The sequence below is a fragment of the Microtus oregoni genome, unplaced genomic scaffold, assembly GCF_018167655.1.
Source record: "Microtus oregoni isolate MIOR12 unplaced genomic scaffold, Mior012 000000F_ref0000247, whole genome shotgun sequence".
Classification (NCBI taxonomy): domain Eukaryota; kingdom Metazoa; phylum Chordata; class Mammalia; order Rodentia; family Cricetidae; genus Microtus; species Microtus oregoni.
Genome location: NW_024543059.1, coordinates 80,989,028 through 81,009,872, shown reverse-complemented (window position 1 = coordinate 81,009,872; position 20,845 = coordinate 80,989,028). Strand labels below are relative to the sequence as shown.

Genomic DNA, 20,845 nt, shown 5'->3' with positions numbered 1-20,845 from the left:
GAAGGCCTTCAGCAGCTTGACAGAAACATTCTGCCAGAAAGGCCCTTCAGGAAGTGTGAGCCAGTCTCCAGGTGCTCTACGGCTTTCAAATGACACACGCTGCCTAATTTTTAACGGTACTTAAGGCGGCCTTCCATAGCAGAGTCCGAGCAAATGATGACTAGACCTTACTGGCTGGAGTGCCTTGCAGACGGCAGAACAGCTGCTGGGAGGGCAGGGCCAGCCTGGCAGTGAGGACAAGAGCACCGCCCAATCCAAAACCAGAAACGGGGGGCGGGGGGTGAGTTCGTCCATTAATCCAATAAACAAAACCACCCTAAACCTGACTCAGTAGCATATTTGCATAATGGGATTTTTGAATTTTACTTGATGGCTGATGACAAGGACAGTTCAGAGTCAGCCTGAACTCTAGGGACTAGAGTTTCCCCATCACATTATCTTATCTCCAAATGCTCAAAAGTCTGTCTTATCAAACGCAGAGGAGTAAGTCAGAACGTCTCCCAAGGAGACAGGTGATTATTAGAATTTCTTAGACTCTGTGAAAGAGGGAAGGCTTCAAGCTTCACTTCATGATTGTTGCCATGGTTTCTAGGTCTAGCCTGGGGTCACTGGTCCAGCCTGAGGTCTGTCTAAAGGGCTAGTCAGAAAGTCCAGTGTGCAGGAGACAACTGGGAGAGCCAGAGTCGGAACGTAGTAGTCTTTCTCTGTGTGCAGATTCACCTGGCGAATACTACATTGCTTAGATATCAGGACATGCAGGAACACCCCCAGGACTGAGACACCCCAATGAGTAGGAAGAAAAGTTAACATGACTGCTATCCTGATGGTGTTTATCACATGCTTTTATTTTGACTTCCAGCTTAAAGAGCAAATTCTGGGTCAATGAACAGAGGTAAGAAGCTCCTGGGGGAGGGGCGATTGAAATAGTTACTTTATAGACGTGGTTGCTAGAGCATTAAAATGGCTCGTGCTAAGGAAAAGATAATGATTTCACGCACTATACCGCAATCTTATTATTTTTTTTTTAAAGCATTAACCATGTCAGGGCTGTGCTGACTGAGGCTGGGACGTTCCGTTCAGTAGGTGGCACTCTTTCCTCAGGGTCGGTTTTTATAGTGGCCTGAAAAGTTTTCAAAAGGCAGTGTCGTAGGAGGTCCTGCCTTTCAAGAGAAGCAGACACCAGAAATTTATGGTCCTGGAACTCACTCTGTAGACCAGGCTGGCCTCAAACTCACAGATATCTGCCTGCCTCTCCCTCTCGAGTGTTGGGATTAAAGGCATGTGCATCACCATGCCTGGAAAGGTACTATTTTATGACGAATTCAAATCTTAGATTCTAAGTGTAGATGTTCCCTGGCCTGTTCCATTTAAGTTTCAAGGGAGATGATCCAGCTCCTGTATCCACCCTGTTCCTAGAGCATCCTGGAGGTTTTAGCTGTCCGGCACCTTGTGCTTCTGTATGCATTTGGTGTATGGTTGGTTCAAAACAGGCAAACCTGGAGATATCACAACATCTGACTTCAGATTTCAAAGTCTGTATACTGGCTCAAAGATATATATATATATATATATATATATATATATATATACACACACACACACACACACACACACACACACACACACATATGCGTGAAAAAAGAGGCTGTGCATTTGAGAGAGGGGAGGGTACCTGGGAGGTTTTAGAGAGAGGAAAGGGAAGAAGGAAATGATGTAATTATATTATAATTTCAAAAATAAAAAAATTAAAATATAGACACATATACCAATGGAGTAAAGGACAGGACTCACACATCAACCCACACAGTTACAGCCACCTGGTTCTTGACAACGGTGCCAAAAACAACTACTGGAAAAAAGATACCCTCTGCAATACATGATGCCAGGAAACTAGTTATTCACATGTAGACAGCGGAAACTAGATTCCCCCTTTCTCACTCTGAACAAAATTGATCAAAATCGATCAGAGATCTTAAGGTAAGGCCTGCAACTTTGTAACTACCAACGGGAAACAACATCAAGGTATAAGCACAGGTGCAGAGCAGGGCTTCTAGCAGCTCAGGAAATAAGAGCAGATTAAAGGCTTCTCTAAAACAGAAAAAGTCATTACCTAAGGAAAGAGATGGCCACAAGAATGGAAGAAAATCTTTACCAAAACCATTCAACAAGGGACTAATATCCACAATATATAAGGAACTCATAAAGTTAAATACCAAAAGAACAAATAAACCAATAAATGAATAATGAAGTGAAAAGACCTTTCTTAAAAGAAATACAAGTGACCAATAAATACATGAAAGATACCATGTTTAGCTACCAGGGGAATATAAATCAAAACTACATGGGAATCCCGTCTCTCCCCGGTCAGAAGGACTGACAAGAAGAAGGTAAGGAAGAACAAGTGCTGTTGAGCATACAGAGGGGAGAGGACCCCGTAAGCACCATATATGGGACTGTACATTTGGTCGCCATGGAAACCAGTACAGAGGTTCTTCCTAAAACTAAAAGCAGAGCGATGTTCACTCTATTCCACTCCTGACGTCTTTCCAAAGGAACGCAAATGAACATACAACAGATATATGCTTGCACACCTAAGTTTACCACAGCATTGTGTGCGACAGCCAAGCGAAGGATCCGCCTAGAGGCCCACCGAAGAAAATGCCATGTGTGGTTTTATATGTTCCATAGAGAAGAATGAAATCATGCCATTCTCGGGAAAAGGCATGAAACCAGAGATCAAAATCGCTCGGAGTTAGAAAGTCAAATGTATACTTAATCTCAGATGTGGAATCTAGGGCGTGGGTTTATTAGCTTTTAGGTCTAGAGATAGGAGGGGAAAGGTGTGTAAAGTTGGACAGTGTTGCTCAATAGACCAGACAATTCCCCCATATGCACACCCCCTGCAGAAGCTGACATCACCCTGGTGGGCATGAATCTGGCGGGCATAAGCATCTTGGCACTGACAGGAGGCTCTCTTGCTGCCTTGCAGGTATGGCGGCATCTCCATCGGAGGGAAGCTCCCTGCCATCCCCGTCACAGGGGAAGCACTTGTTGGTTTTTTAAGTGACCTTGGCCAGATGATGAATGTGAGCGGGGTAGGTAAACAGACTGGAGTACAGGGTCGAATTTTTGACTTATTTGAATATGAAGAGAAGGAAGTTATCCTACATACTAGAGAAGAGGGGAATATAAAAAGAAACATTTCTTTCTTTGTTATGCTGTTCTAGGGTCCTGTCACCAGGGAGGCCTCTAAAGAAATGTTAGATTTCCTCAAACATCTTGAAACCAAAGACAACATTAAGGTAACTGACCCGAAGCTAAAAACTCCTGTGGGCCCATGATTTGACTGTTTTCACCCTGTTCAATTAAATTCCATTGCACCTGTTAAAACCAAGCGAGAAATGGCTGCCAAGTTCTTCCTTCTTGGCCACATTCACTTTGCTGCTGGTAGCAGCCTGTCTGTGTCCCCTCTCTGGAGCCTGGGTTGTAGCTCAACCCGTCCAGTCAAGACTGTCTCTGTCTGCCTCTCCCAGGTATGGTTTAACAACAAGGGCTGGCATGCCCTGGTCAGCTTTCTGAACGTGGCCCACAACGCCATCTTACGGGCCAGCCTGCCCAAGGACAAGAACCCTGAGGAATACGGAATCACGGTCATCAGCCAGCCCTTGAACCTGACCAAGGAGCAGCTCTCAGAGATCACAATGTGAGCAGCCACCACCCCAGGCTCTCAGCCCCCTCCCTGTCTTATTCTCTCACTGGAAACCAAAGAGAATCTTTTTAGTGTTGTGAGGTGCAGGCCCAAGCAGTAACGTTTAATTGGGCTCATAGGAATGTACCAGCTTCAAATGCTTCCTGCACCAAATTACTTGGCTGTTCTTGCCCATCTCCATTTATTTGGAAGTAAATGAACACTTTATGCTGTTCCCTTGGGGCCCTTGATAACAAGTTCCTCCTGCATTACACCACTAACCTCCCTGCCAGGACACGAAGAACCTGCCAGGACCTGGAAAGTTCAGGGAGTCTCCTTCACTTCCCTGGCAGAGTTGTGGATTCTGGTAATTCCCCGCAGATAGCCCTGCTTTGGATAGCCATGTTTGCGGTCCTCAGGATTGGACTCTCATATCTGAGCCTCAAGCAGGAAGAAATTGATTGGGTCTTGCATGTGTGAGGCACCATTTGCTCTATTTGAGGCCTACAGAGAGAAGAACTTAGGAGAAGGGTTTTCTTTTTTTAAGTTTTTCAAGACAGGGTTTCTCTGTGTAGCCCTGGTTGTTCTAAAACTCTCTCTGTAGATCGGGCTGGCCTTGAGCTAGAGATCTGCCTGCCTCTGTTTCCCAAGTGCTCGGGTCAAAGGCATGCATCACCACTGCCTGGCTAGGAAGAGCATTTTGTAAGTGCAAACTTCTGGGAAGCTACTGGAACCTCCTAGGGTTTAGGAAGGATTCAGTGTCTACTCCCAAGCCAAAAGCCTTCCATGTGGCTCCAGAGACCAACCTTACATAACTAGCTTCATATCCTTTGAGTTTACATGTGACCGTTTCTTTTTTTTTTTTAGATTTATTTATTTATTTATTATGTACACAACATTCTGCCTCCATGTATGCCCACACGCCAGAAGGGGGCGCCAGATCTCATTACAGATGGTTGTGAGCCACTATGTGGTTGCTGGGAATTGAACTCAGGACCTCTGGAAGAGCAGCCAGTGCTCTCAAACACTGAGCTCTAGCCCCGTGACCATTTCTGAGATATGTGATTTCAGAGAATAGAAGCCTGTCTGTGCCTGCAGGAAACTCAAGAGTCTATAGAAAAATTCAGAGCTAAGTAGAATTTGGAATTGCTACAAACATTCATTTGTATACATCATAATAAATAAGTAGGAGTGAAATAAAAAGAAAGGCTGTCTGGAATGTTCTCATGCTTCAGAGAAGCAACATATAAAAATATCCACTTTGCCTTGATTAGGACAATCCTGTGAGACGATGAGCTTCATGCTGGGGATGTGGGTCTAAAGGTAAGGACTGCCGGAGCCTCCGGTGTGCCTTCCCTGGTTTCTGATGTTCCCTCTCTCTGGTCCTGCTCCAGGCTGACCACTTCCGTGGATGTCGTCATTGCCATATGTGTGATTTTCGCCTTGTCCTTCGTTCCAGCCAGCTTTGTCCTTTACTTGATCCAGGAGAGGGTGACGAAAGCCAAGCACCTGCAGCTTATCAGTGGCATGAGCCCTACCACCTACTGGCTGACCAACTTCCTCTGGGACATTGTGAGTGCCAGGCCTTCCCTCACTTCCCGGGGCCCAGAGAGGGACTGGCAGTGGGGAGGGCTGCTGGGAAAATGGTCTTGTGACTGCTACCCCTTGGCACCTTCTTAAAAAAGCAGGTGGGAACTAAACCTTGGGAAGACCACAGAGCACAATTAATAGCCACTGAGTAGGGGTGCTCTGTGCCTGTCACCAAGAAGGCTTCAATGCACCCCAGGATCTCTATATGCCAGAGATGAGTGAGTAGCGGGGGTCTGATTAGGTAATACCAAAAGGACTCTCCATCCATCGTCTCTGTCTTAAGTCTTGCCTCAACCTCCCCAAAGGGGAAGGTAGAACTTCCTTGTGATAGGGTCACCAGAAAAATACAGTCTAATCACCAACTCCGAGTCTCAGGATAAGCAATGAACAATTTGTAGCATAAATATTTAGTATATGCCACCTCAATTATTGCATGGCTCATATTTATAGTAAAAGTTATTAGCGGCTTATCAGAAATTCACATTTAATTGGGCGTCCTGTATTTTAGCTTCTCAAATCTGGGAATATTATCCAGAAGCCTTATTTTACTTCTTCAAAGTAACCAGGGGCCAGAGAGATGGCTCAGCGGGTAAAGGAGCTTGCCCCACAAGCCTGACAACCTGAGTTCGATCCCTGGCACAAATATAAAGGTAGAAGGAGAGGAGCAACCGCAGAAATGTGTTCTCTGCCTTCACACGTGTGTGTGGTTGTAGCGTGTACACCCACATATATCATGCACACACACTCACACGGTAATTATTTCAAATGAATGACCATATTTATTATGTATTAGATCCGCTACCATGTTAGGGAAAATTAAGAAAAAAAAATCAGATCAACAGCAAACAGCAATCCATGTTGATGAGGGCAGAGAGGGATCACAATGCTGTGTGTGTTACTACTGGTCACAGGATCAAAGGAACTGTTAACAGAGTCTACTTATGATAGGACGGGGTCACTGTGACACCAACTTATCTTTTCTTGGTGTCTTGAATAATGAGTATTTTTTTTTGAAACAGGATCTCACTATGTTGCCCTGGCTGGCTTGGAACTGGATATGTAGACCAGGTTGGACTCGAACTCACAGAGATCCACCTGCCTCTGCCACCCACGTTCTGGGATTAAAGGCGTGCGCCACCACACCTGGTCCATGAGATCTTTGTTTTATCTCAACATTACAAGAACAAAATGAGGCTTCTCTCATGATAATAAAAACATGTTGGCTCATGGAGACCAGCACAAATGACCCTCCCTCTCCCTGTGTCTTTTACTAATGAATCTGACTACAAAGATTCTCCATGACACAGTTCCTTTGAACTTACGCGACTTATTATATAGCTATCACTTAACAATATAAAACTGGAAAACTGAATTATTTCCTTTCTCTTCTGCTTGCATAAAAGTTCACCTTCAGGTGTAAGGGGCACTTGGGGGCTACCGGCTTCTCTTCGTGCTGTGATTTTTTAGCAGGAAAGGAGTTAAAAAGCTAACTGTTAAAAAGTGTTCACTTTCTTTTTTTTTAATTAATTTTTTTTTTTTAGTTTTAGTTTATTTGGGGTTTTTATGTTTTTTTGTTTTTTTTGGTTTTTTTTTTGAGACAGGGTTTCTCTGTGGAACAATCCTAGCTGTCCTGGACCAACTCTGTAGACCAGGTTGGCCTCAACAAACCTCAAACACAGATCTGCCTGACTCCGAGACTCTGCTCCCATTGATGGGCGGTGGTGGCTACTGCCACCGCCATCACCCAGCTGAAATGAGCCTAGGATCTTTTTTTAGATGTATTTTTATTCTGTGTGTGTTTAGGTATGTATGTTTGCCGATGTGTATACATGCACCACATGCATGCCTGATGCCCAGAAGAGAGCATCAGATCCCCTGAACTGCAGTTACAGTCAGCTGATAGCCGCTGTATAGGTGTTGGGGACCCAACCTGAGTCCTCTGCAAGAGCAGCAAATGTTGCTGACTGTTGAGCTGTTACTCTAGCCCCTGTTTTACAGATGAGGTACATAATTTACGCTTGGGACTGGCCTGTGCATATATTTGTACAAGGAGAGGTCTTGGGGCCTGTAGAAAGGCATGGCTACCAGGAGGGGATGGGCATCTCAGGTAGAAGTGGCACTAGCAGGGTAGACAGAGCCCATTCTTTCAAGGGCCGGAAGATGCTGGCTACAGCCTTGCAGAAATGTATAGCTTGCTGCAACTCTGAGCTCTGTAGTCTAGAATTAAAGAGCTCATTACTCTAGTTAGTCCGTGGCAAGAAGACAATGCATGCCTGGGAAGTCGTTGTTGAACTAACAGTTAGCTGTTTATATCATATACTCAGGGCACCTGTGGCTTTAGAGATCCCTGTCCTGTGTGTGTCATCTGCTTTTCTTTTAAACGTTGAGGCTGTCTTAGACCCATAGACGTGGCAAGCACAGTTTCAAACCTTTTGAGTTAGTTGAAAGTCTCTCTGTGTGTCTCTCTCTCTCTGTCTCTCTCTCTGTGTCTCTCTCTGTCTCTCTCTCTGTGTCTCTCTCTGTCTCTCTGTCTCTCTATCTCTGTCTCTGTCTCTCTCTGTCTGTCTCTCTCTCTCTCTCTCTCTCTCTCTCTCTCTCTCTCTCTCTGTATGGCCCCTCCTGGTCTTAACCATACGCATACCTAGTTTTACATAGGCAGAAGATGGTAGATAGGGAATCTCCCCTAAAAGTTTACTTGGGGATACAGTTTTGCCTTATGGTACCTGTACCCCTACCCTGTCTAGGCTGAATAGGTCCATTACCTAATTCCCAGACTGTGTTCCAGGGAGTCTGCAATCTGAATGGGGCATATCAAGGGATTGCTAAAAAGAGGAACTTATTCTATTGTTTCAAACAGATGTGCATGCACTTGGTTTAGAGGGAAGCCCTTAGTTGCTCACAAGTTTGTGGGTGTGTTGTTTGGAGATAGATGTGTGTATAGCCCAGTCTTCTAAGCTATTCCCTATGCCTGTCTGTCTCAACAGGGCCTTTGGCGTGCGTTCCAATGCCCTCCTCACTCTTACCAGGGTTCACCGTGGTGGAGATCTAATCTTACCAAGCTGTCTATCTTTCCAAGCCTAACCTAATGTCTTCAGAACCACATTGTTTAGAAGAGTTACCCCCACCATGTGACCTTTTCAAGACCAAGGACTATATTTTAAGTTTTTCCAAATTCTGGAAACATGTATAGAAAGAATAACCTCCAGGGCTTTATGACCAATTAGTGAGAGAGAAAGAGATGACATAGAATTTTATATCTGTCGTTTCAAAGATCCAGACTGATAGTCTTTGAACAGGGGTAGAAAAGAGGTTGTGAGAGAACTATGGACAGCTTAACTGATATCTTAACTCTGTACGTTAAGAAAAACCAGTTTGGACAAGCGGGCTCAATCCCAGACCATAAGAGCTGGAGGAGCCTGGTCCCCGGGTCATAGAGCTTCAGTGACTTTTGTCTCCTCTCTCTAAGATGAACTATGCTGTGAGTGCAGGACTGGTGGCGGGCATCTTTGCTGGGTTTCAGAAGAAAGCCTACACATCCCCCGATCACCTTCCTGCTCTCGTGGCTCTGCTCATGCTGTATGGGTAAGTCATCCGGGCCAGGGGAGGAGGTAGATTTTCTGGTACCAAACTTGGCTCCTCTTGTAGTGGGAGCATGTGCAGGTTTAGCCACAGACACTTCCACGGTAGCTAATCAGAAACCTGTCTGGCTGACTCCAGCCCTTGAAGTCCGAGCCCTAGTCGGTACAGAGATGAATGCCACGTAGTCTAAATCTTCTTCACTTCCAACTGTGGCCTTGAAAAAAGCCTGGGACTCAGTCACTCTCTACTCTGATTTCTATCCCCTCTGTGGGCAAATTGTGCAGTGTAGTGTCTCCTTCTGAGCTTGCCAATAACACCAATTCCAAGCCATAACAACACTCCCACATCAGGCTAGAAGATGACATAGAGACGAAATCCAGTCAAATTATGGAGTACAGCGTGCAGCATTGTATCCCAGGCCTATTAACTGTGGACAAATAATTCATTTTACTGGACCTCAGACTCCTCATCCATAAAAAAGAATGATGCCTGGCCCGTCCTTGTGAAGAGAGGAGAGTCTTAGTAGAACAGCCTCCATTCATCCCAGAACAATGGCCTCCATTAATCCCTCTTGAAAATGGACTCAGAAGCCGGCTTGACTGTGAACGATGAAATGATGAAGATGAACTCTTGGGACCTTCAGTTCTGCCTTACCCGGAGCAGAGAGCATTACTGTGGGTGGCCTCCAGGCTTTAGGGCTCATAAAGTTCACACATAGCTCCTGCCTCATTTGCTCCTCATAAAACCCATGCGATGGTCAGGGCAGGCATCGTGATCTCCTTTTGAAGATGAGGCACGAAAGCCAAGGAATGGAGTGTCTCCTTGCTCTCCCTGGGACCCCAGCCAGTTCAGATATGTCACCTCGTATCTAGACACAGAGTTGATGGGATGGATCTTGGAACTCTCTCCCTGAGCTCTGTCATCTCTCACAGATGGGCAGTCATCCCCATGATGTACCCAGCATCCTTCCTGTTTGACGTCCCCAGCACTGCCTATGTGGCTTTGTCTTGTGCGAACCTGTTCATCGGCATCAACAGCACTGCCATCACCTTCATCCTGGAACTATTTGAGAATAACCAGGTGAGCAGAACTTTCTAGCTTCTTGGTTTAATCGGTAGGATGGTAGAGCAGATGCGCCAGTCCCCAGAGCCATGGCAAACACTGTGCGTGCAGATTCATGTGCACAGGTGAGCAGGATGCCTCCCCTACCCTCACTCAACATTGCTCCCTACTCTTGCCTCTTGATTTATGTGCTCTGAGCACCAGAACACACACACACCACGATGACATATTCAGGTGACTTCATATAAGGATCACACACTAACTGAATGGGCCCCAGGAGCTTCTGTTCATGTGACTCCCAAATCTAAAAGAAACAAAAAGATTGCCGTAATGAAAAAGCTCCCTCCCCACTTCGGTTCCCCCAGTTCCCTTATCCAGACCCCACTTATTGTGGTTCCTAACATTTTCTGAAGACACACAAACAAACACATAGTTTTCCTCCAACTTTTACAGATACACAAATGACAACATACTAGCATACACTTCCCTGCTCCCAAAGACATCCTGAGTACAGGATTAGGAAATCCTGGTGCTGAATGACTCCATCTTACAAGTTAGTAGGCCCACCCCCTGACTTCTCCCTCTCCAGAGGGGGTGGCCAGACAGAACTCTTAAAAGGAGGAGAGTATGTGGCTGCAGGTCTATCTTTATCCCTCACTCCTTTTGGTTACATCCTGCTCAGGCTACCCCCACGCTCTGACTGTCCTCCCAGCAATCCAGCTCCCTGGGGGGCGGGGTCTGTGTCCTCAAGTGTCTCCTTAGCCTGCCCTTTCTCACTAGTTCTTCTCAGTTCAGAGGGGGGCCACTGGGCGCTGCCAGAGGACCAGCGTGCCTGGCCTTGCTCTGTGCAGGCACTGGAGCCTACCTGCTCACAAGGGGACAGTTGGCCTCAGTTTCCACCCTCGACCGCCTCCCTTCTCATTCTTAGCCGCTGCTCAGGCTCAATGCTATGTTGAGGAAGCTGCTCGTCGTCTTTCCGCACTTCTGCCTGGGCAGAGGCCTCGTCGACCTGGCACTGAGCCAAGCTGTGACAGACGTCTATGCCCAATTTGGTGGGTAACATGCGAGGTCTGTAGGTCACAACCATGGACCTATCCAGACTGGGAAAGTTACAAGGGTTCTACGTCAGACCTGCAGCCTAGCAGTTGGAGCGGGGACCTAAATCCTGATCAGAAATTACGCTGCCATTTAGAAGGAATTAAGGTGCCTCTGTTTCTATGGCTGGGAGCCACAGGTGGGGCAAAGGGCAGGATCTTACACTCCTACACTCTGACCTGGGGAGCCAAGAGGAACTTGATTTGGGGTCTCATTTAGCCTCTCCCCCAGACCTGGGCATCTGGGTCATAGTCGGGTCTTCGTGGGTGAGCCTGGGAACCCTAAAGCAGACTATGCCTCCTAATGTACTGTTGCTTCCATCCCCAGGGGAGGAATACTCCTCCAACCCCTTCCAGTGGGACCTGATTGGGAAGAATCTGGTTGCTATGGCAATAGAAGGGGTGGTCTACTTCCTTCTGACGCTCCTCATTCAGTACCACTTTTTCTTCACCCGGTGGTATGTTCTTTTTTTTTTTTTAAGATTTATTTATTTATTGTGTATACACTATTCTGTCTGCTTGGATGCTTACAGTCAGGAAGAGGGCACCAGTTCTCATTACAGATGGTTGTGAGCCACCATGTGGTTGCTGGGAATTGAACTCAGGACCTCTGGAAGAGCAACCAGTGCTCTTAACCTCTGAGCCATCTCCCCAGCCCCCTGGTGGTATGTTCTTGTTTGGGCTTTTTGTTTTTGTTTGTTTGGTTGGTTTTGGTTTTTCTCTCTGAAACAGTCCTGGCTGGCCTGGAACTCACTCTGTAGACCAGGCTGGCCTTAAACTCACAGTGATCTGCCAGCCTCTGCCTCCCAAGTACTGGGATTAAAAGCGTGTGCCACCACCGCTGGCACCTGGTGGTGTGTCTTACTGCACCCCGAGGTGCCATCTGGTCACAAGTGTTTCCAGCCCTGGCCTTTGTATCAGCGTGGTTTTCAGAAACTGCATGCCTCATTGATCTTTTTCTTCACTCTTAAGGCCCAGCTTGTTCTGCTACAGAGAGAAGGCTTAAAGTAGGCCTGTTAGAACTTGAGTCAAGTCTTAGCTTCAAATTTTTAGAAATACATTTTTTTTCCATTTCAGTTACTAATATTTAAATTTCCGTGTAGTTACCACATACTTAAGCTGAGTGCTAGCTCTGTAAATAAGAATAATTATGGACTATCTAAAATACAAGGAACCAGGATTTTGATCTATGAGAAGGGAGAGACAGAACAAACTCCCTTGCTGTCTTTAACACCGAGTGCAGGAGTAACCTTGGGACCTTGTGCTGGGTGAGGGCAGCCAGGGGCCTGGGGAGAGGTGAAAGAAAGCAGCCCTACCTCCATGCCCATAGCCAAGCTATCTCTCTGCCAACCCTAGACTTCCCAGGACATCTCAAGGGGCAGCTCAACCAGCTTATGCTCCTGCCCAGCCGTACTTCCCCAGCCCTGCCTGCCTCATGCTGACCCCAGCTTGGTTTCTGGAGTATAACCCCTTCAGAGGGCCACACCCAGGGCCCTGCATCCCAATCACCCAGGCCCTCCCTAAGGATTTTTATGACATTTTTTTTGTTATTGTTGTTGTTTCTTAACCTTTCCTCCTCTCAGGGTGAGTTTGATAAGATGTAAATAAAGGACTCCAGGGCCTGGCACATTACAAATGATCTGCTTCCCTAATCTCACGGTTGAGAGGGCTGAGAAAAAAAAATCAACACATGCAAACAGTCAATAGTGCTTCTAGTTATGGGCCAGACTGTGAGAAGATCTTGGTGGGTCTCTCAGCTGTCCGCAGACCCCTCAGAAGTGCTGTCCATACAGTTTAAAAGAGAAGAGGGGAAGAAAGTTGATTGCCCAAACTAAGTCCTTAGCTTTAAACTCTGATACCAATAGAACTGAATGAGTCCTAAAAGAGGATCAGACTGGCCTGGTTCCAGACACTCAACAACTACACTCATGCGGGTAATTAGCAAGCAAAGGGAGTGGAAGGGAGAAAAGATGTCCTCTTGGTAGGGGACACAGCCCACACCAAAGTGTAGCAGCCCCAGAGAGTAAGACTGATAAGTGGAACAAAAGGACTTCCAGGTAGCCATGGAACAGGAAGATGAAGGGGTACAAAGGGGAAGACAGGGTAGGGTCATGAAATACTCCTTATCTGGATGACTTGGGATTCAAGGCTACAAGCAGCGTGAAATCCCTGGGGTATTCTAACCATGATCTTACCATGGCTGAGAGGTGAGATAGGAGTCCGTGATGATATGCAAAGAGCTGGATATGACGTGAGCTGGATAGGGACGGAAGCATCGGGCGGTGATAGAGAAAAGCAGAAGAAAGTCTCTTAGACAAGATTTGGTGGTAGATCAGATGCAGTCAGCAAGGGAGGAAGGAGAGGCTGGAGTCCTAGGTCAGGCATGTCTGAGTTATAGCCTACAGGTTGCACGCATCCAAGGGTAGCCAAGAGTACAACTTAACACACTTGTAGGTGACAATGCCATGTATCAGTGTCAAAAGGTCAGACACTCGGCACATAGTGGTCAGAAGGTTTTCCAGGGGAGGAAATTTTTTTTGGAATGGTAGTAGGAGGAGAACACACTGAGGCTACCAAGTGAGAGTAGGCTGCATGAGGTAGGGACTAGGGCGGATGGCAGGGTTGGTGGAGAAGTGAATGCATTACAAATGTGCAGGTGGCAACGGCATGTGGGACCTACCTGCAGGACATAGAAGCTTGGAGAATTTAGACTTGGAATCTAGAGCGTCCAATGAACTAAGAAAGATTTGGAACCGTGTGTTAATACGATGGCAAAGCTGTTTTGACATTGATAGGAAAGGATGGAGGAAAAGGGAAGGCTGGTAGATAATAACCCACCAACATTTCACCAGCCAGAGTGGAAAGATTTTATTTTTTTTAAGATTTATGTATGTATGTATGTGTGTATGTATGTGTGTGTGTGTGTGTGTGTGTGTGTGTGTGTGTGTATGTATACAACTTTCTGCCTCCATTTATGCCTGCATACCAGAAGAGGGCGCCAAATCTCATTACAGATGGTTGTGAGCCACCATGTGGTTGGTGGGAATTGAACTCAGGACCTCTGGAAGAGCAACCAGTGCTCTTAACCACTGAGCTGTCTCTCCAACCCCGAGTGGAAAGATTTTAACAGTATAATACTAGCTCCCAGATCCCGAGCCTTCACTCTGTACCAGACATCATCCAGAGTTCATCCTCGCACATCCCCGAGACGACCTTCTTCTTTCCCCTTCACGTGGTTGAGGAAGGCAAGGCTCAGAGAGGTTTGTCAGCAAGCACAAGGTTGTGCATTAAGAGGCAGGGCTACAATGCAGGGCTGATTTGAGCAGAGGCCTTTGACCTCTTGCCTAGTACCCCTCCCGTCAGGACTTAGAGGAAAGAAGCCCAGGGGAGTAAAAGTGGGGGAATGGATAGCAGTTAGGTGGAAGGAAACCGTGTGACAGTTACTGAACACCAAACCCCATCTTGACCACATCCCTTCCTCTAGGGTGGCTGAGCCGGCTAGAGAGCCCATTTTTGATGAAGATGACGATGTGGCTGAAGAAAGACAAAGAATCACTAGTGGGGGAAGTAAAACCGACATCTTATGGCTAAATGAACTAACCAAGGTGAGGGGCACAAGTGGGCAATACTATCTTGGCGGTGCGAGCTGAGTGCATGCATGGCGCAGGACCATGTATACCACCTCTGTAAAGTCACTGGCCTTCCGGGAGCAGCCATTTCCCATGGTACTGCCCCTGCTGGTCATCTTGGGTACTGCAGGGCCCTCAGAAGAGCTTCTCCAACTGAGCGTCAGCATCTGCTCTCTGTTCTGCGGGTGCACGGTGTCACCACTGTGTTTGTCTGCTGCCGTGTTAATGTGTAACCTCCTCATGTTGGTGTCTTTCTCCCAAAGCTCTCTTTGCTGCCTTCGACTCAGGCTCCACTGCCTGCCCTACCCCTATCTTGGTCTTCAACTCAGTTTCTTTGAATCTTACAGGTTTATTCGGGCTCTTCCAGTCCAGCGGTAGATAGGCTGTGTGTCGGAGTCCGTCCTGGAGAGGTGGGTACCATACAGACTACCATGAAATAACTCTTGAGAAAGACCAGCCCTTAACCATGAATCTTCTCCCTCTGAGCAAAGCAGGACAGTAGAAAATGAATGAAAGCCAAACTTTCTAGTAAGATGCAGGGAGGAAAAACAGATTAAATTTACTGTTTTTATTTTGCCCAATATATCTAAAATATTATTTCAATGTGTAATTAATATAAAACACTACTGAGACATTTTTTTCATTTTTCTTTGTTGTTCTTATTCTAAGTCTTCAAAGCCAGTGTTACATACTTAGTGCCCACGTCAGTTAGGATTAGATGTGTTTTGTGTTGGTAGTCATAGCCAACACATAGCCATTAATCTCTATAACAGCAGTCTATGTGTAAAATGACTCCCAGATCTTACACTGGCCTGGGGTCTGGCAGTGAAGACCCCCTTAGTCCCTAGGGCAATACCTGTTCTCTGTTTCCTCCTAGTGCTTTGGTCTCCTGGGAGTGAATGGTGCTGGCAAAACAACCACATTCAAGATGCTCACTGGGGACACCACAGTGACATCGGGTGATGCTACCATAGCAGGCAAGAGGTGAGCACTCGGTCCTTCCTGTTGCAGGGTGTTCCCCCAGGGGTCACGTCCTTGGGCTAACATAAGGAGAGTCGTTCTCAGTCATATGCCAGGGCAACTCTGAGACCCAGAAAGACCTGTGCAGGAGGGAGATCTCCCACAGAATGTCATTTACAAATATACCAGACAGAGGCACGCTGGGAAACCAAGCGAAACTGTATTGAAAAGAGTGCCTATAGCATGGATTCCTAGAAAGTTCTGGGAATCACCAAACCAAGGCTTCTTCATCTCTTTGGGCTACAGACTGCTTCCAGCAACCCAGGAGCCCTGTGTCCTCTTCTTCTGTAAGAATATGCTGTGGCCTCCCATTATCTCCTTCCTGACAGTTGATAAAGGTTCAAGGAATTCACTGAGCCCTGGGGTACACCCATGATCCCCCTGTAGCCTCTAAATCCCAGGCTAAGAACTCCTGGGTTGAATTTCAGAATAGAAGTCCTCATCCAAGGGACCACGGGAGGACTTTCTCGGCATTGGCTGTTTGTGTGCCCATCCTAGCTCTCATCAGACTAAGGAAAGCTGGGAAGGAGAAAGCTGGCCTGTAGCCCTGGCTTCTGGAGAGTCACTGTCGGCCTCTGTAATAATGTGGTTTTAAACAGACTTGGCCTCTACGAGGCAGGGCAGGGAGGAGGATGAATGGCCTCCTCATTGCTGGCTGCTCCTGAACAGCAATGTTGTCACTCAGTGAGAGGGTTCACAGCACTCTGCCCCGGTTTGTAAATGGATACAGACACTGCTGACAACTCCCCAACATCTGCTTGACAAAGACCACCCCCCTCCTTTACTCAAAAGTAGTGCTCGACCCAGCCCAATGGGCAGCCAGAGTCCTGAGCACATCTCTGGGACTCGAATAAGATGAATCTGGGGTCCCAGCCTTTCATGGTTGTGCCCGGTGGATCTGAAGCAAACAGACTACAAAGATAGAGCCAGGTTATGGCAGAGTGTATCTCATCTTCCACCCGGCTAGCTGTCACCAGGCAAGTGACTTCAAAGTGGTAACAATGGGAGTTATGGAGAAAAGGTTCAGTGGAGGAGGGGGGATGTGACAGCAAGTTATTAGGTGACACCAGTTTTAGTACAGGTGAGACACGGCCTGATGGTCTAAGGTAAAACTGAGCTGCAAGTTAGAAAGAAAGCCAGGGTTTAAAGGGGGCAGCTTGGGTGGGATTAACCCCTGTGAATTTGCAATGGTTGCTTTCTTGTTTTCCCTGTGTGTTTTCAACTGACCTACCTATACCTTGAGTGACCTTTTTCTCAGTGAGGAACTGCAATGGACTCCCTGTGTCCCACCCCAGTCTAGCCACCCTTTATTAATAAGCCCTAAGCTGTAAGGGTTGGGCAAAGGTGATTTGACAAAATCATCTATGTAGAGTTTTGTTGTTGTTGCTCAAGTCAATACATTCCTAGTGGGGTATCTAAATGGATTCATCAGATAGGGAAGAGAGAACCCTATTCTGCCGCTGGCCAGCCTCCTGCTCCGGTGGTTATCTGATCGTCTCTCTTTGTCTGCCAATAAACACAGAGGAAGAAGTTTACTTCCACTGGGAGGTAGCCACCTTTTCCAAGCTACTCCCTAGATATCTGAAAGGGATCAGAATCCATGGATGATCCATTGATCATTTCTTAACCTTTGTTTTTAAGGCCTCAAGCCAGATGATCCAACCTAACCATTCGAGTGGCCGTTTGTCTTAGACCTGGAAACTCAGGAGGATTTGACTAGTTTTAAAGCTCAGGACTCCTGATGAAGTTTGTGCTTCCAACTAAAGTATCCCCACTTGGATTTCCGAATTCCATGTGTGTTTTTAAGATGGAGGTTTTGTCCCAATGGCAGCAGACTCCCTGGCTCGTCACCTCCTCTAGGAAGGACACTCACTAATTGTTCTTTCTTCTTGCAGCATCTTAACCAGTATGTCTGATGTCCATCAAAACATGGGCTACTGTCCTCAGTTTGATGCAATTGATGACCTACTCACAGGCCGAGAACATCTTTACCTCTATGCCAGGCTGCGGGGTGTGCCAGCAGAGGACATTGAGAAGGTGAAAAACAGTTTGTTGTGACTTTCCAAAATATACGAAGAACTCAAGAAACTCTATATCAAAAAAACAAATAATCCAAAAAAAGGGGGTACAGACCTAAACAGAGAACTCTCAACAGAGGAATCTAAAATGGCTGAAAGACACTTAAGGAAATGCTCAACATCCTTAGCCATTAGAGAAATGCAAATCAAAACAACTTTGAGATTGCAAGCTGGTACAGCCCCTTTGGATATCAATATGACGATTTCTCAGAAAATTAGGAAATAACTTTCCTCAAGACCCAACAATACCACTTTTAAGCATATACCCAAAGAATGCTCAATCATACCACAAGGACATATGCTCAACTATGTTCATAGCAGCATTATTTGTCATAACCAGAACCTAAAAACAACTTACATGTCCCTTGACCAAAGAATGGATAAAGAAGATTTACACAATGGATTACTATACAGTAGAAAAAAACAATGACATCTTGAAATTTGCAGGCAAATGAATAGATCTAGAAAACATCATATTGAGTGAAGTAACCCAGAAAGACAAATATAATATGTACTCAATCATAAGTAACTTTTAGACATAAAGCAAAGGAAAACCAGTATACAATTCACAATCTCAGAGAACCTAGACAACAAAGAGGACCCTAAGAGAGACTTACATGGATCTAATCTACACGGGAATTAGAAAAAGACAAGATCTCCTGAGAAAATTGGAAGTGTGAGGATCATGGGAGAGGGAAAAGGGGAAAGGGGCAAGGAAGGGAAAGGAGCAGAGAAAAATATATAAATTAATAAAAACAATAAAAAGTGGGGAAAGAAAATAAATTAAGCAACGTGTTAATTGGATGGTGAAAATTAATGTCATGTAGAATGCTCCCAGATGAGATACTCTAGTATCATACCTAGATCCAGATTCACTTACGTAGACTCCTGGTGGACAATGTACAACCTGAATCTTATCATTAAAAAAAAAACATAAGATAAATTCTAAGGAAATAATATTCATTTTAAAAGAAGGTAAGAAGGAAGGACTATATATGTCTTTAATATCACATGTTACTGCTCACAGGAGGCTAACGTGACACAATGAGGGCTATAAAGATGACCACATGGGTAGAACCCTTGTGCAATTGAGAGGACCTGAGTTTGAACCCTCAGTAAGGTTCAATGTGGTGGAGCATGTCTGCAACCCCAGGGCTCCTACCAGCAAGATGAGAGACAGGAGAATCCTCAAAGCTCACGGCCACCTAGCCTGGCATACATAGCAGTGAACAAAGAGATCCAGTCTCAACAAGGTGGGAGGGGGCGGGGAGCAGCGCAGGGGGTCGTCTACTGTCCACCCCGTGTGTGCTGAGGCAAATGTGCACAACCACCCCACATACACACCCTGGGGGGTGGCGTGGGGGCAGAGAGCTTGAAACTATATTTCCAAACAACAGGTTTAAAATGGCGCCTGTGGGACAATAGGAAACAGATTAAGTAAAATATCCAGTGAGTTGAGTTAGAGAGAAGCAAGTGCTGAGAGGAAAATTAAGCAGGGGACAATTGTTGGGATGAGGTTCGTGCTTGTCAGCAGAGAGCCCAGCCCAGGCCAAAGCTCACAGCAAGTGATGTCTAAGTATAGCGTTGGAGGAGGGAAGTGAGCCAGAGCTTGCCTCGGAGCACTTTCCCTGGTATTAGACGCACAAGAAGCTTATAGATGGGACTGTTTGGGGTTAGAGCCAGTGGTTTGGGAGTACACTGTATTCTCAAAGAGACCTTAGAGCTCTTGGTGAGAAATGCAGACCTTAGAAGGCTGCAGGCTGTTTCTCAGGGGGTTGCAGAATGGAGGAAGCCACACTCGTGAAACCAAAGATCAAGACTAGATCAAGTGACCTCGCCTTGAAACATCCGTGCACACCATCCAGCAGGTGGCCCTGCTGCCACAGATCTGGGGCTGGCAGGATGAACTCTGAGAACACAGCTTTGCCCTGTGCTGGCACCTGGGGCATCTGCTTGTCCATCATCCGCCCCCTGAAATTTCTTTCCCTTTCCTAGGTTGCCAACTGGGGTATCCAGAGCCTGGGTTTGTCTCTCTATGCCGACCGCCTGGTAGGCACCTACAGCAGAGGCAACAAGCGGAAACTCTCCACGGCCATAGCACTCATCGGCTGCCCACCCCTGCTGCTGCTGGTGAGGGCATCCTACCCTGAAGAGATGAACCATTGCTGCACGTTCTGGGTTGGAGAAATTAGCTCAGGGCTTGTGGCTTTAGAAAAGATTAACAGTTAGCTTTGGTTGGACTTGCTCACGTATTACCCCCTTGGAGCAAATTAGCCCAGTGTTTGGTTACAGCACAGTTTGTCCTTCAATGCCCAGGAAGGCTCTTGAGAGTCAGCAGCTAAGAATGGGAAAGCTCTGTCAGCTCCAGGGAGTGTTGATATCTGGTTAGAAATCAGGGTGAGAAGGTCTGTGTGGGCAGGAGCATTGACCTGAGTCAGGGGCTCCGGTGACCCTTGCATGAATTACGAGCCGACCTGAGTCCCTGAGTCCACGCAGTCTGAGTTTTAAGAGGACACAAGACATAGAGAGGACTGGAATAGTTACCTGGGCTATCTCCCTCCCCTGACCCCTTCTAATTCTATTATCTGTCTGTCTCTCTCTCTCTCTCTCTCTCTCTCTCTCTCTCTCTCTCCCTTCCTTCTTACCTTCCCTCCTCCTCCACCTCCTCCTCCTTCTTCCTCCTCTTCCTCCTCTTCTTCCTTCTCCTCTTCCTCCTCCTCCTCCATCATCATCATCATCATCATCATACAGTTTCTTTATTCCTGTGGTCTTAACTACAATTTACAGCTGACATAGATCTATAGGTGTACACCGTGTTTCTGTACTCTCCAATTTCCTTCCTGCCTTTATGTACTTCAGCTCATGGCTCCGTCTTCCTTCTTGCTGGGAAGTGATTATACACATGTCCGTTAGCCCATGAAGGATGCAGCAATGGAGAAAGACCAGCTTCGAGTCCATATCTCCCTGTTTTCTCTCCTACTCTCCAGGATGAGCCCACGACAGGGATGGATCCACAGGCACGCCGCATGCTGTGGAACACCATCATCAGCATAATCAGAGACGGGAGAGCTGTGGTCCTCACCTCCCACAGGCAAGAGATCCCCA

The 20,845-nt window shown here is 46.5% G+C and overlaps 1 protein-coding gene across 1 annotated transcript in view; it reads left to right on the top strand.

Annotated features, from left to right (window-relative positions):
- Abca4 (ATP binding cassette subfamily A member 4) overlaps nucleotides 1-20,845 on the top strand; it is a 125,721-nt gene that overhangs the window by 96,495 nt on the left and 8,381 nt on the right. Inside the window, exons 32-46 of the mRNA XM_041653028.1 lie at nucleotides 860-892; nucleotides 2,990-3,095; nucleotides 3,228-3,302; nucleotides 3,534-3,703; nucleotides 5,083-5,260; nucleotides 8,745-8,860; nucleotides 9,790-9,937; nucleotides 10,848-10,971; nucleotides 11,342-11,471; nucleotides 14,498-14,618; nucleotides 14,990-15,052; nucleotides 15,520-15,626; nucleotides 17,558-17,699; nucleotides 19,736-19,870; nucleotides 20,728-20,831. Coding sequence (XP_041508962.1) covers nucleotides 860-892; nucleotides 2,990-3,095; nucleotides 3,228-3,302; nucleotides 3,534-3,703; nucleotides 5,083-5,260; nucleotides 8,745-8,860; nucleotides 9,790-9,937; nucleotides 10,848-10,971; nucleotides 11,342-11,471; nucleotides 14,498-14,618; nucleotides 14,990-15,052; nucleotides 15,520-15,626; nucleotides 17,558-17,699; nucleotides 19,736-19,870; nucleotides 20,728-20,831 — 1,752 coding nt within the window. The remainder of the gene's footprint in view (nucleotides 1-859; nucleotides 893-2,989; nucleotides 3,096-3,227; nucleotides 3,303-3,533; nucleotides 3,704-5,082; nucleotides 5,261-8,744; nucleotides 8,861-9,789; nucleotides 9,938-10,847; nucleotides 10,972-11,341; nucleotides 11,472-14,497; nucleotides 14,619-14,989; nucleotides 15,053-15,519; nucleotides 15,627-17,557; nucleotides 17,700-19,735; nucleotides 19,871-20,727; nucleotides 20,832-20,845) is intronic.